Source organism: Porites lutea, chromosome 4, assembly GCF_958299795.1.
Source record: "Porites lutea chromosome 4, jaPorLute2.1, whole genome shotgun sequence".
In the NCBI taxonomy this organism is placed as follows: domain Eukaryota; kingdom Metazoa; phylum Cnidaria; class Anthozoa; order Scleractinia; family Poritidae; genus Porites; species Porites lutea.
This window is the reverse complement of record NC_133204.1, coordinates 26,995,683-27,011,455: the sequence shown is the minus strand read 5'-3', so window position 1 is coordinate 27,011,455 and position 15,773 is coordinate 26,995,683. Positions and strand designations below refer to the sequence as shown.

Sequence of the window (15,773 nt, the reverse complement as noted above, 5' to 3'; positions counted from 1 at the left end):
TCAAGTTACGGTTGATTGTAAAAATTGCGAGCTACAATTTTCGGGGGAGTTGTGTGCGAGAGATTTACCGTCCCTACCCCTCACAGTTTTGTGACGTTTAGTACCACTACCAAATTAGGGCAAGGACTACCAAATAAGGTAATGAACACGTGGCAGTAAGCTAGAAGGAAAAAAAAGAGAGAGAAAAAAGAAAGACAAAAAGAGAGCGAGTTTTCCTTGTAGGGGTTTTCATCGAGTATTGTGAGTTCCTTCGGAGAGAATGAACCAGGAAACCGTGTTATTGTGAGTTCTATGGGCTGTTTTATTGATCAGCCCAGGTTGGCTTTTATAAAACTGCGAGGTAAACAAGTTCGCTTATCCGTACCCGTAGGCTGAAAAAGTGCATCTTAAGTTCACTATTAACTTTAAATTAACCTTACACTGTTCATGTGTCTTTGAATAAAAATACATGTAGTACCTGTTCAATGGATGGCCATTATAGGTTTTTTTTCTAGGATTGTACATTTAACTTCAAAATTTTGCCCCCAAATCGTTCTTATACAACAAAGGTCTCACAAACCACCTTTTTGTTGACCTTAAACAACACACCTGGTGTTAGTATTGTTTTACAGACATTGCACGTAAGTGTTAGAGAACGTGGGATACTGAAGCATGCGCATCTCAAAATACCGTTGGCCAGCAAGATAAGACTACCACTCCTTGATGTTAACTCTGAAAACTTGTATTTAACTGCAAAAATTCTGGATTATCTGAAAGAGTTTCTGCTAGATTAATACCCCAGATACCATTACTCTAGAACTCTTCTTTGCAATACTTGTCTTTGCACGGCTGTGAAAGCAATGTACAGAGAATAAAATCATTTGTCTCAGAAAATTCTATTTTGAATGTCTAACTGCCTTTTATTTTTGTGAACAGATCTGGAGGCTGTACGGCATTTAAATTTGTTTTCACAATAACTGTGTACTGTACACTGTATAAACTCAGTCTTGTACTACAAAAGGTAAAGCCATTTTCATAAATGTCATTTTTTTAGTAGTTTATCAATACCTCAGAGACAAAGACTACTTGTCATGGATTTTCAGTACCGTAGCTTATATGATGCATGATGGATGCTTAGCATAATTATACAGAGTGTAAATGTTCTATTTTACCTGAGTTACAGAAGCCTTCACCAACATGCCAGGAAGGAGGGTTGAAAATTTCAATTTCATATCTTCCTTAACCTACAAACAAATTAATAGTAGGTTGAGTTTGATCGTCCGGGTGAACTTAGTCCTGAATAGGACTGTTGTTGTTGACAGTGACTGACGTTTCAACAACCTGTGCGGTAGTCATCTTCAGAGTCAAAGCCAACAACAACAGTGCTATTCCGGACTACGTTCACCCGGACTATCAAACTCAACCTACTTTTGAAATGACTCCTGGGTTCAAACCTTTCACAGTCAAACAAATAACAGTATAAATAATGTTAATGTCAATAACACCGTAAAACTACATTTAAAATACTTTTCAGGCTATCCAGAGTACTTTTAGATCTCTAGAAATGCATTCTAGGCGGCGCTATAAAATTTGTATCTGTTCAGTCATCCTAGGGGAACTTGAGTCTTTTCGAAATTCCAAGGGCTTCAGTACTATTTTCGCGAAAGTTTGAGATGCAATTTAACGTATCTTGAAAGGAATTTTTCTGATTCTTCTCTCCATCCCATTTTTGAATCTGAAAATTTTAGGTTTCCTTTTTCCTACGAAAAATAGCCTAACCTGGGGCGTGAAACGTGAAAAAATTAAACTTCCGAAAATCGTAGTTGTACATGAATAGAACAGTCAAATGGAAATTTTTAGCAGTCCTCAATTAATAGAAAATCTCAGGCAATACTAGCTTCTCTGAACAGATATTTTACAGAAAACAGTTGTTGGGTGCCCCTGATACTAACACCAACACAATGTGAGTGACTTGTCCACACAACACAGTAATAACCAAAATGTTTTACATTGTACCTAATAAAAAGCAGAAAAATCCTTTACTGCACATTAAGTACCTGAAAAACACTGTAACATACCAAAGCACCTTGAATCTCATCTCTGTCTGCAGTAACAGTTATAATTCTCTTGTCCTCAGCTGCAGACTTGACTAACAAACACAGTGGATGACCCTCATTGAGTTCTGAAAAGAGATTAAATGATGCATTCAGCAACATCCACAATTCTATTAAATGGCTGTAGTAACAATTTTGAAGTGCACTGAAGGTTTAAAAGTTACTTGCCCACCAAGATAAAACTACCAGACAGGACGTTTGTCGAGCCATGACTTGTGTTAGTTTCATGCCTTTACATACAAAAGTTATTTGTTGTGAAAAAAATATATAGTTTCCATTTTAGTTGAGATATTCTGGTAGAGACTAAAAGTGTACTGTACCAGCATCAATGCGCCACATTTAACATCAGATCTTTTTACAATTGTATAAATTATTGGGTCTTTGCAATGTACTGTACCTTCAATAACATCTTTCTTTGGTAAGAAAGCTCTTGTGTCTTCAATGCCAAATGATATCAGATAGCCATGGTCTTCTACGCTTGAAACGTATCCTGGAAGAACCTAAACAAACATGTACACTGTACATTAAAACAGTTCTTGTGAACAGTAACTTAAATAACTAATTTAATCTATAAATTAAGCCATCTTTGTCTTCACAAATTTTCACTCTCTTGTTTCATGTTATTCTCTTGATGGGAAATTAAAAAGCCCCAGCCTTTCTTTGGGAAAATCATGAAATAATTCTGAAGTCTCGTGGTAGAAAGCTCTAAAATGTTAGGTAAAAAGGTCAGTTTACACTGTAAGTGCATTAAATTATTGAAATCATCATCATCATCTTAATTTTTATCAATATTATTTTTAATGAAAATGATGATGATGATGATGATGATGATGATGCTGGTGACGACAACTTTATTTTAAACATACCATTCCTGGTTTCAGAGATGACTTGCTCAGGCTACTGTTGACTTCTTTAGGCTCCAGGGATAACTTGATTTTTTTCTGTCCTGGTTTAGATCCTTCCAGCTCCAATACAGAGCACTGAACCAGACATCCAGTAGTGAAAAATTTACCAAGTTCTGGTAAATTTGTCTAAAAAGATAATCAAGACATGCGTGACATAGATAGTGCTTAACCTGATTAATAATGGTAATTGAACTGAGTGGAGTGCAATTTGGTCTAAGATCATGCACGTGATTTCAAAATTGGACACAGCACATTGCAGTTGTATCTTACCTCACTGTCTTTAGTTTCGCCAGCTTCAAGCTCTTCCTTTAATTTTTCAGTGATCTTTTCATTTATGTGTGTAATGTGCACAAATCCACTTAGCCCATTAGGCAGGCTTATAACCATGTCATACTCATTCACTTCCTTGATTGCTCCCAACACCTTCATACCCACATAGAGTTTCTGGTGAATATTAAAACAGATAAAGCTATGAAATATAAAATTAATATAAATTGCTTAAAAGTGTGGTCATGGTGTTGGTAAACCATACTACTTGAAAAGTCATTGATCTTTGATGAAAACTATCTACAGTGTAGCTGTGTACATTTTTTTTTGGGTGCAAAGCCAGTAGCTGTTGTGGGCTTCTAGGTTCCATTATAAACACCAGCAAACCCAAAGAAGTACGTGGGAGCTTATACCCAATGGGCTACCTGTTTATAAATTAGATCGCAAAATATGGAAGAAGTAATTTGTGAGAGTAATAAACACACTGTACTGTATAATAATGTATAACACTATCCAAATACATTATTTTTTATTTTTTTATTTTTCCATTGAGTTGTATCTCAAATGCCACATTTTTTCTACTGCAATCTTTACACAAAAAAAACAGGCAAATCAAGAAAATCATTGCACCGAGTTCTGTATGCCCAAATGCCCAATGCTCAATTTCTAATTCATTATTACCAAAGCAAACTTTATTAAATTTGGTATAGGTATGCGTTCCAGAGCATTGTAACAGCTAGGGTACTTTGCTTTTAATTAAGCTAAAAATTAAATTGGGGTGTTAGGGGGTGTTTACATGAGAAAAGTTGCACTGGCACGAGTTACATACAGGGATGACTTTCTGATTTTGTATCACATTTACATAATGCGTGGGTCATTTCATATCTCGTTATTTGAAGGTACACTTCATGTTGATAAAATACACTTGTGAATCAAAATCGTAGACATTACGCATGCGTGACCCATTCCAGTCTACCAGCAGACCGATTTCACACCTAAACGGGTGGTCGTTTCGCGTTTACATGATACCGTTGCAAGATTTCATACCGGAGTGAAATTCTCGCCATGGTACAACAACCTGGTTGAACTCACACTGGGGTGACTCGCGCTGGCATGACATTTTGTGGTGGTATCATGTAAACAAATATAGAGCCATGAGGGGGAACCAGAGTGATCTCGCCCCAGTGTGAAAGTCACCCCGGTGTCATGTAAACACCCCCTTACAGGGTTTAACATGCAGTTCCGAGGTGTGCAGGTGTGACTCGCTAAAAGCACTGTAACTCAAACCTTTGTGTGTACACATTGTCATTTTTCTCAAGAATTTCTTCAGGAATTCACAGTATTACATGTACTTTTAAAGTGAAAGGCATTCCAAATATTACCTTAAAAGTAAGGGATTCCACATGTTTTAGCTTAAATTTCCCTGAAATCTCAGCTTTACTTTCCAATTCCTTTGTTGTGGTCTTTTTTTTCCTTGTCTTTTTCTCCCTTCTAGTTCTTGATTCCACTTCTGGTGATGACTTCTAAACGGAATAGAAGAAGAAATTAGCCAGTCGCAATCACTTCATCTTATGATCAGTGGCACATGCAAATCTAATTGCTATAATTTCTATAATTATGTATTCTACATTCAAACCTCCACCAAAGCTGTGCTCTAAGAGCCCAGTGGCCCCTGACGCCCAACTTTTGCTCCTGGGTAACTAGAAAATTTCAGATTTTTCATACAAATCATATGCTGGGCACCCTTCAATTTTCCTTAGAGCAGAGCCTTGCTCCACAAACAGCCACCCCTCCACAATGGCCACTTTTTTTGTCCCAGCGAACAGTCCATACATGTGGATTGACTTTTTTTAAACCTCTCTATGATGGCCACCTCTCCACAGCAGCAACAACCACTGAAGCGTGTCCCCAACTGCCAAAAATTAACCTCTCCACAATGGCAAGTTTTTTCAGCGACTGATAAAAAAAGTAAGGAATGGTCATAAAATTTGATCTGTATGGCATGTTGACGATTAATCACGGCATCATATTTTGATTGAGCTCCATTTATGCTGTCTCAGTGAGGCTGCATAAATTGTCTACAATAATTGTTCATTTTGTCAGTTGTTTACTTTTTGATTAAAAACAATTTTTATTCAAGTTATTTTGGGTATTTTATCTCTCTGTTTATTATTTATGATTGGATAATCATTTTTGGATACAGTAAGCATGAACTTAGCATAATGAACATGTTGTACCCCCAAGAAAGAATTTGTGACTATGACACCCCTACCTCCTCATAACGGCCATCTCTCCACGATAATAATTAGGCTGATTTAGCGACAGAACGGGAATGTCAGTTGACAACTGTGCTCGCAAATCAAACAACTGGGTTGACCAATAGCAGAGCAGCAAATTGGGTACCGGAAGTCACATTTAATCCTTTCGGCGCACCTTCCTGTCGTCAAATGACGTTCCCGTTCTGCTGCTAAATCAGCCTATTATTGTGGAGAGGTAGCCGTTATGGAGAGGTAGGGGTGTCATAATGACAAATTCTTTCTTGGGGGTACAACATGTTCATTGTGCTAAGTTCATGCTTACTGTATCCAAAAATGTTTATAATTCTTAATGTTTAATTAGGATGGCCATTTTTTTCTGTCCCCAAAGTGGTGGTTGTAGAGGGATTTGACTGTATTGCATAGTTTCTTTTCCTTTGACAATTGTATTACGGTATTATGTACAAAACAACAGTATTAATATGGCACTGTTTTAGCCATGAAAGTTGATGAATCAATGGGGTAGCATTGTACCATTATTTTATTATGGCTGTGATCACCAACACCATGCACTTAGCCTTGACTAGCCTCGTTCTTAAGTACAAAGTTGAAAAGAATTCCTTATCTCAAGCAAAGCTAGTCAGGTTTATTTTAATTGAAACAAAAGAATATTAATCCAGCAGCCATTTTTGCATTGGGTCCATAAAATTGTATTTCCAAACGAGTAGTACATAACAAAAATATCACCTTAACCCCAAAAAGAACATCCTCCTCTGCTTCATGCTTAATTTTCCTCACTTCAAGGGGGGTCAGAGCAGATGCACCACCTCTGGGAAAATCCTCTTCCTGGACTGTTCCGCTCGATAGAGACATACTGTTTAAAGGTCAAAGGACATTATTACTTATACACTGTTAACTGTTACTTAGAAAGGATCTTAAATAAGGCAAAATACTTGTCAAGGCTGTGCTCCAGCAATGCCTGGTGGCCCCTGGTGCCTAACTTTTGCTGCCGTTAAACAATAAGCACTTACCAAGTATTCTTTAAATCAGTTACTCCTTTGGTTAACGACATTCACTCAATAAGAGACAATCAGGAAGACGGTTTCTGACTGGCACATTTGAATCTTGTTACGCATTTTGACATTCAAAAACTGTGGAAATTTAATTTTCCTCAAGGGCTAGCTCCAGGTCTTTTGGATGGATTTTTGATTGGAAGGAATGAGAAGAAACGTGAATCTTTCAACCTTTTTGCTGTAAAAATTGAAAGCAGAGCAATGTGATTTTCTAGGGGAAAATTTCTCAGGTGCTGGAGTTGTTCAAAATATGGATTCTGCCCTTGTCCTTCTATTATTAGGAACAGTAAACAGCAAACTCAAAATCCTTCAAAATCGCTCAAAAAACTGCTTTTGAGGCAAAAGGATGACAATATTGTTTATTGTTTATTGTTTGTTTGCCAAAAATTGTACAAATGAAAAAAATAAATCTAATTACTTAAACTCTCATGGCGAGGAAGCCCAAGAGAAGCCACCGGGCTTATAAGGAATGGGCTCCCTCAGTTAAATAATAAGAACAAAATATCATCATAATTACACATGGGGAAATCAATGGCAGAGCTACAGTAAATCTTAAAATAAGTATATTAGATAGTCGTACTAATCATAGTTTTAGGCTAAAAAAAGCGAAATGACAAAAAGAAAAAAGAAAACAAAAACGAAAGAAAATAAAAGAGCAAAGGAAGAAAAAAAAATACATATATATATATAAAAAAATTACTATTTATGATAAGAGGAATGCACAGGTAAGGCAATTCAACACTTTAGTTAACATTGATCTATATACATGCTTAGGGATATATTGCTATGGAAGAGGCAAATGGTAAATCCAGTACATTTATTGTGTGGACTCCTGTGGTCTAGCTTTTAAGAGCCAAAACTGCCCAAAAACACCCTATATACTGTCAAACATAATGCAGTTTTCTATTCCAAATGCAAAACATCAGCTTCCAAGTTTCAGGCATGTGTAGGAAACTAAACTTTCAAGTGACACATCAGTCTCAATCTTTACCTTTCACTTTCTCTCCTCTGACCACCCTCAAAAGCACTAAAAATTGAAAACTATGGGCTTTAGCCACACTGTAATACAATGTACGTAGGCTGCCACCATGCAGGCCGGTACAATAATCTTCCTTTACAGTTGACTAGGGGACATAAAATTCCTTTGCAAGGCATCAATTTTTCAACGGAAAAACTGGACGATTTCACTGAAAAACAGATTCCTGTGTCAGGGCTCGAACATAGTCCCGTCCCGTAGTTCGGGACAAGTAGATTTTCTTGCTGGGCAATTTTAAAACATTTAAGGCTCACTTGCCCAATAAGCAAGGCTACAGACGAGTCATCCTCTAACTTAAACATTAACTAGGAGGAGCAAGAAGTCAGGCCCTGGGAGAGCAAAATGTGAGACCTGCTTGCCCAAAGGACAAGCTGGAATTCAAGTTTTATTTTTCGAGCCCTGTTGTGTAGCGTATCGGAGCTCGGATCTGTAGCAGATACCCCGACCACGTGTGACCAAAACAGCTATCTCATAACATTGCATGCAGGGATCATAGAGATTGTGACTCGCCATAAAGAAAGTTATTGTAATAATTTACTTCTTAAACGTATTTATTCATGCTTTCTTGATTAACTTACCTTGTCGTTTCAGACTTCGAACCACTCTGACTGTTTGTTCTCTTGCGGTCTACCTTTGCCGCCATCTTGCTTTTACGGACGATAGACACCAGTCTACTCACCGACAAAAAAGCCCGATGAGCTAAGAAAAAACTGGGACGAGTCTACAACGATTAACCAATGAACGCTACAGAAAATGATGTAGTGTTCCTGAAAAAACTGTTTGGACTTGTACAATGCAGTAATTTGCTAAAAATACGCTGTTAAAACCGCTGAGTGGCGATTTTCGAAAGTAAATAAATGCCCAAAGAGATTGACTTTTTTGGCAGAAACCTCTGGTTTACACCGAAGAATCGTTCACAGCATGGTTTGGAAGGAAACCTGCAAATTTGGAATTCATACCGGTCGAACGCTAAGAAAACCTTGGGAGACAGTTTCTTCAGGCGATCGTGGGTTTCTGACAAAAACCGTCGCCAACACAAACATTAATTTCACTGATAAAGACATCAATAGATATCTGAGGAAGTTCCACGTCCAGGACGGCTTAGATGATGAAGAAGTGGCGAAACAAAGCCGTAATCATCGACGCTGGGGTTTTGGACGAGGTTTTTCCGACGACTCGGTGTTGTATGCCATTGGCAAGCGAAAGAGGTGGCTCCTGCCAGGGATTTTAACAAAGGATATCTCCGAGGATTATGACAGTGAAAATGATTACAAGGCAGTGCTTGTGGAAAGGCTGTCAGTAAATTGTTCTTTGTTCGGTCCTTCTCCTCTACTGAGACGTGGTGATTGCAAGGCTGTGGTGGAAGGTGAAGAGATTCGGAAACCGAAACGACGAAAGTTCGCGCACGTCGGCGATTTACGGAAAGAAACTAATAAAACCGAAATCGTTTACGAAGTGAATCATACCGAACCGTCGTTAATCTGGCCAAGCTTCATACAGCACAATGGAAAATGGAGAGAAAGTCGACCTGGAAAGGCACAGTGTAAAACAAAAGGAAAAAAGAACAAGAGGCGCACCTGGGGAGGGTACAAGAAATTTGAGCTGAGGAGACAAGAATGTGAATATCAGCAAAGGAAAACGTTTGATTGCAATGTTGATAAAGACATGAGAGAAAAAAAGTGGTCAGAGAGCCATGAGCAGAGTTCAAAAATTCATGAACATAATCTAAACTTTGACATTGAAAGTTACATCACTAAGTCACCAACAGTTACAAGTAATTGCCGCAAGAATGTCAAGAAGCACATGAGGATTACTTCCAATAAAAATGAAAGGATTTCAAAAGTGAACCCAGCTTCGTCACATGCAGTCAATCTGCATGGGAAAGGATCAGTGATATATGTTGACCCACCAACCCCACAGCATGGTTACCATGACAACAGCAATACAGCAGATTTTGACTCTGACAGTGCTGGCTTGACAGCTCCCTTAAAAGTTGAAAGAATTGTTCCCAGAAAGGCAGTTTCCACAAGTGTGGATATTGACAGTGAAAAACTTGAACCTCAGAAAATGCATGAGCAGTTTGGAGATACATACCAGGAGGGTTCCTCTTTACCTCGGCGATTCAGCATTTGCCCCACAAATCAACCCTCCAAGTTTGTCTTTACCTGCCAGCCTCACAATGCTGATGACATAGGGTTTGCCACAGAAAACGTCACTGTGACAGTTGTAAGTGATGAACTGCCCTCCAAACAATCACAGGATTGTGAAGAGTTTTTGTGCAATTGTTTTGGCATTTCTTTGCAAGCAAGTGTAACTGGAGAGAAATCAAGAAGTTACGAGATCAATACTGCTGATCACAACCCAGGTTCTAAAACTAGAGTAGCTTTGATGTCATTTGATTTATTGTGTGACATCAACAAATGGTCTTGCAAAGTTTCTTCACCCAGCTTAGCAGTTGCTAATAATCTCCTTGATAACCATGGCAACATTCAAACAAGTGACCCTATGACCAGTGAAGACAACAGTGCTATCATTCCTGATGCTGTTCTGTGTGAAATCTGTTGCTCGGAATTTTATCATGACCCTTCTAATGGTAAGTTTTTTTCTTCTTTTGATCATCTCTTTAATGTTATAACTGCAAGCATTAGGACTGTCTAGAGGCAGGTGGGTGATGGGTAGAAGATTAGATTAAACCTTCAGTTGTCAGATACTGATATTTTTTCATCGCTTTTTACAATACACTGTACATGTAGTTTTGAAAGTTCTTCTATTCTAATAGATACCATTGCTGTTGTAAATAAAACCAGCCAGGGAACTTACAGTTCTTCAGATTAACTAAAGTGACTTTTGTGATACTTGTACATCTCAGAGATTAGGGGCATTTCAATATAATAATTTTTTTATAAAGGAGTTCTTTATGAGAAACAGATCATCAGAATTTCTCAGGTTAAAATTCATTGGGAGAACCTGCGTTTTTTTTTTTTCAAGATACATACCGTAATTACTGGTATGGTTCTAGTGTTTCTCATGTACACTGTACACTGTATGGGCCTTTGCCAGATTCCACTCTAGCAGGCAATCACAACTTTACTGGAAGGAATATTAAATGCAAGAACAGTCCATTCAGCTCAGGCACTCTGTTATCATCACACACTTCTTACAGCAATGTCTTCTGTTTAATACTATCTTATGCTTCTTTTTTTGCCCTTAGAAACTGTACCTTTTGGCATTTCTTGTACTGCCTTGAAGTCCTGTGCACACTGGTTTTGTAATGAATGTTGGAAGTCCTATCTGTCTGCGGAAATAAACCAAGGAAAAATCACCATCAAATGCCCAAGCTCTGACTGTGACAGTTCAGTTGATGACACCACCATAATGGCACTTCTACCTGAAAGATTTCTGCAGTTTTCAACAATGAGGCAAGAGAAATATGTGGAGACAAGTACCTCTTGGAAGTGGTGCCCAGGAGACAAATGTAAGTTGGCTGTCATGGCAACACAAGCCACTAAAACCCAAGATGGAATTGTTCCAATGCCAGTAAGCTGCAGTTGTGGTCAAAACTGGTGTTTTGGATGTCAGTCGGAGCCTCATTGGCCAGCATCATGCGCAGATGCAGCAATTTTCCATACTAAGACAGAAACCTATGCCAAGTTGGTCAGAAATAATACTGGTGGAATTACTTCAGTTAATGTTAAAAAATGCCCTCACTGTAGCTACCCCATTGAAAAGAACCATGGATGCCCTCATATGTCTTGTATCATGTGCACAGGGGAGTTCTGTTGGACATGCCTTGGGCACTGGGACAAACACGGATGGGGTGGTGACTGCAGCAAGCAACTGAAGGAAGAAGAAGAGGTGGAGCTGATAGACGATGTGGGGTCGACGAGGTTTAATTATCACTCTCGAGTTGCCATAGCTCATCGAATCAAAAGAGCTGCTCCTGTGTTGTACACAAAGTATCGCATGGTTAAGAAGCTACAAGAATCACTGGAGAGAGAACACCTCGAAAGCACACTCAAGTCTGTTACATCAGCTACCAGTTTGTTTCTGAGCTTGTACAGTGCTCATGATGTACCAAAGTACCTGAAAGCTTCAGCAGACTTGAAGTTTCAAGTTCACCTGGTCATTGAGGGTGTGTCGATCTTAATGGCAGTTTCAAAAACGAAAAGTTATCATGGTAGCTTAAGACGGCGTATCTCAACTCTGTTGTTCATTGTGGATAGACTAGAGGTCATGGCAAATGGCAGGCACTTTTGCACAGACATTGATAAGATACGGTTTCAGCGACTGTTTGACGCTGGAAAACACTGCATTGACTGTATTAGAAAATTGTGCATCAAAATATATCATAACTAAAGTAAATTTCTCCATGTGGTCTGCAATAATGACCGTAAAACGATAAGCATTATTCTGCTAGCCAGAGGAACTATATTTTGTTAATAATATTGCAGTAATGGTTCTACTGCATTGCAGTTATCGTTAAAAAAGTTTATATACTTGGACTGAAATAAACATATTATTAACGTATGTTTGTGACTTTATCTCATTGTTATTTACTAAACTGGATTGTTATATACTGAACTTGAAGTTTTCCCCTAAAGAGAGCTACCTCATTGGTTACTTCAAGATCACACGACATATATCAAAAACTGTTTGCCGCCAAAGTCCCTGAGCGAGCAGCATCGTAACATTTATGACGTCTGAAGACAACAGTGAACTGTTACCCCCGACCTTCGAACCCTCTTTGTAGGCTATTTAACAAATCAGTTAATGACTGGTCTCGTGAGAAAGTAGTTGATTTTGCTTCCTTTCAGAGGAAACGTTAGGATTTGCGGGAAACAAAACTGCCCGTTTCCCTCGAGACCAGCCAGTAAGATTAAAAGGGTTTACTGTAAAAACGTTTTTCCTTATTCCGCGCGGCCTTTGACTTTCACGTGGCTAACCTAGATGATCGCATAGAAATAGTGATCCCGTCTTCCGGCTGGCAATAACAGGTAATTGAAATAACGGCCTTATTGTCATATTTTAAACTCTGATAATGATCGAATAAGATTAAAATACTTTTTATTGCAATCATAACAAAAACAGGTACTTATAGACATCGAATTACATAGAGGCAATAATTTAAACGGTGCTTACAAGTTGACACTAAGGGCCTGTTTACTTGGAGGTGGGGGGCCCCAGGTAGGTGAGGTGACTTGCTTAGGTGGGGTAAAAAAATAACCCTCCTTTACATGCAATCTTACAACCCTGCCATCCCGGGGTGCACTTTCTCAAGATTATTGAATGGTCGCTAAGCACGTAAACAAGAAAAATGCTGGCAAAGCACGTGTTTTGGCGATTAATGCACTTCTACACTCCCTTGTTGCTCTTGCTGCAACCTTCAGAGCAATGGATTTCTATTGTTAACTTTAATAATAATGATGCAAAGCCACCGCCAAAGTGAATTTTGCGCGAATTTGATGTATCACGAATCCGATCCCGGCTAGACGGGTTACCCCACCTTGAAAACCCGGTCCGGTAGATCGGGAACGCCCTGGCGGGTCACCCAATCTGTCATGTAAACGTGATCAAATTAAAATGAGAGATTATATGGACAGGCGGGTTACCCCACCTAAGCGAGTTACCCCACCTACATGTGGTCCCCCACCTCCATGTAAACAGGCCCTAACTATAAGTAGCTTACAGGTTGACACTAACAATAACAAGCTCACTGAGTTGATACCATGCAACTGTGTATTGCTTGCAATATTTAAATGAATGAAAAATGAAACATTTGACCGAAAAATTATCATCAACATTGCGTTTGAGCTCTTTTCAGTAGGCAGTGAAGGAACTTGTACGATTTTGTGCATGGGACCAACAAAGCGAAGAGATAAAAATAAGCTTCTTCAAACTAGAGTCTGCAATAGCTCCCACTTTTGCTGGGGCCATCATCAGGTTTTAGCTCCAGTAGATAGGTTGATTTAAGGTATTGTACAATGTCTTGTATATTAGGAGAGGCTTTCATATTTTCTGATATCCAAATATAATGTCTTGCTGATAATAGACAGAAGTTATTTGATTAGAATTTTTGGAGGCAACTTGTGTCAATCCAAAGGCTGTAGAAATATTTATTCTGTAATTTTGTGGGATAATTTTGGATAACGTAATTCGCTGGGTTAAGGAGTTCCAGAAGGTAGTTACTTTGGAGCAAGACCAAAAGAAATGCCTCAGTTTTTCTAGTTCTTCGTTACAAAAGGATCATATTGGATCATTTTCATTGTTCGATATTCGTCTTTGTAGAAGTTTAAATTGAAATTGAAATAGGCCTCGTGCTATTTAATGCACTTGTCGCCTTAGCCGTATAGTCGCATTCCTCTATGCATTTCTGCTAAGTCTGTGTAGAGAGTATACCGTAAAATTCCCAAAATAAGACCGTCTATGTACAAGCTCCTCCAAATATGAGCCCCCAAACCGGTAACGCGAAAAACCCTTCGTTAAATCGCCCCACGAGGGCTTGTACTTGGAAAATTGCCCTCAAATACAAAGTCAAACAAAGAAAAAACGGTAAATTTACTTCCAACTATAAGGTAAGCCCAATCTATTTCTATCCATAGATAAGCCCCCCCCCCCTCCCCGAATATAAGCCCCTCAAAAGGGCCTTTGAAAAATATAAGCCCCAGGGTTTATTTTCGGAATTTTACGGTATTTTTTCGCGAAATAAGTTTAGCGTACACAATTTGACTTACTTTTTGTGCTTTGAGTCCAAAAATAATCGAGTTGCTTTTCATTTTTATAATTTTTTATCTGTTTTTAATCTCAATTTTCTAACTTGAAGGGTGCCTAAACTCCTCCAGGACTCGCTGGCTCCGTCATCTCTACTCATTCAGCTAATTAAATCAAGTCACCTGTCCTGACAGACCGCTCGCGCGAACTTATGTTTAAAGATGAGAACACTACCTGATTAGCAAAGTCTTTGGGCATGAAAACATACACAACTCTCCAATGAGAAGGCGCTGTGTAGAAAAAAATCATGGAGGCTAACCTTAAGGTCGTCTTGTTTTGAAAGCTAGTTTACAGTGGAAAAAAATGAGCTCGAAACTGCATCGGTTTTGGTTCAGTTTCTCGTGAAGTTTCCTTTTTAAGAGAACCTTATAAAAGTGCAACGCTGAGCTCGGAAACAACAATACGAATCCCCCAGGAGAGCGCAGTTGAATGCTAAGGACTACTACAAATTACAGTGGCTTGGCGATCTATCTTTTTGCGGGTTTTTGAGTGAGACTTGGATTTTTTTTTCTTTAATCATTCTTTAAGCAACAAAGGTTTATGTATAAAGGAACCAGTGGGTACATGTTCTTACTGATTCGTGCTAAAAAGACATTGTTAACATAGTATAAATTCATGGGTAATTCCTATATTTGACTACAAGGATATACGTCATTAACTGTGTAATAGTTAAAAGCTACAAGTTTTTCTTAACACAGCAAATTTGTTTTCACGTGCGCGTTTCTTTGCACGTAATTGAAAGCAAAAAAGAAATCGACATTGTAGGTTGTTATCGTTGCTTTCGAGGTTTTTAATGAAAGCGTCATTTGGTACTAATTTTCAACTATTTTGTGATCTTAATTCAGCTTCCCTGGAACAAATTTCCTTAAAATAATACCTTACTAGAATATTTCTGGAGTTTAAAAGACCAAGCCTCAAGTCTCCCTTATTTAGAACAGCCAGGGGCAAGATTCGATGACCTGACAGACGCCATTGAGTAACACATATAAATGCTTAATTGCTATGTTTAAAGGCCAAAGAACATTATTATTTAAACACTATTAACTGCTACTGAGAAAGGATCTTAAATAAAGCAAAATACTTGTCAAGGCTGTGCTCCAGCAATGCCTGGTGGCCCCTGGTGTCTAACGTTTGCTGTCGTTAAACAATAAGCGCTTTCCAAGTATTCTTTGAATCAGTTATTATTTTTAACCTTCGGTTAACAACATCCAATCAAAAAGAGGCAATCAGGAGGACGGTTTCTAACTGGCACATATGAATCTTGTTACCCATTTTGACCTTTCAAAAACTGAGAAAATTTAATTTTCCTCGAGGGCTAGCTCCGAGCCGTTTGGATAGACGTTCAATCGGAAGGAACAAGAAGAAGCGTGAATCTT

At 38.6% G+C, this 15,773-nt stretch overlaps 2 protein-coding genes across 2 annotated transcripts in view; one reads left to right on the top strand and one right to left on the bottom strand.

The window, feature by feature from the left end:
* Positions 1–8,287, bottom strand: part of LOC140933146 (protein RRP5 homolog) — a 55,561-nt gene extending 47,274 nt beyond the window's left edge. The window contains exons 1-8 of the mRNA XM_073382661.1: positions 8,208–8,287; positions 6,268–6,394; positions 4,648–4,788; positions 3,269–3,442; positions 2,960–3,124; positions 2,491–2,593; positions 2,058–2,161; positions 1,152–1,223 (exon numbers count right to left, since the gene is read on the bottom strand). Of these exons, the coding sequence (XP_073238762.1) occupies positions 1,152–1,223; positions 2,058–2,161; positions 2,491–2,593; positions 2,960–3,124; positions 3,269–3,442; positions 4,648–4,788; positions 6,268–6,394; positions 8,208–8,272 (951 nt within the window). The 5' untranslated portion in view covers positions 8,273–8,287. The remainder of the gene's footprint in view (positions 1–1,151; positions 1,224–2,057; positions 2,162–2,490; positions 2,594–2,959; positions 3,125–3,268; positions 3,443–4,647; positions 4,789–6,267; positions 6,395–8,207) is intronic.
* Positions 8,288–8,418: 131 nt separating this feature from the next.
* Positions 8,419–12,161, top strand: LOC140933145 (uncharacterized). The gene is made up of 2 exons (XM_073382660.1): positions 8,419–10,222; positions 10,841–12,161. Exons 1-2 carry the CDS (start codon positions 8,551–8,553, stop codon positions 11,983–11,985), a joined length of 2,817 nt encoding a protein of 938 aa, XP_073238761.1. The 5' UTR covers positions 8,419–8,550; the 3' UTR covers positions 11,986–12,161.
* The last annotated feature ends 3,612 nt before the right edge of the window (positions 12,162–15,773 follow it).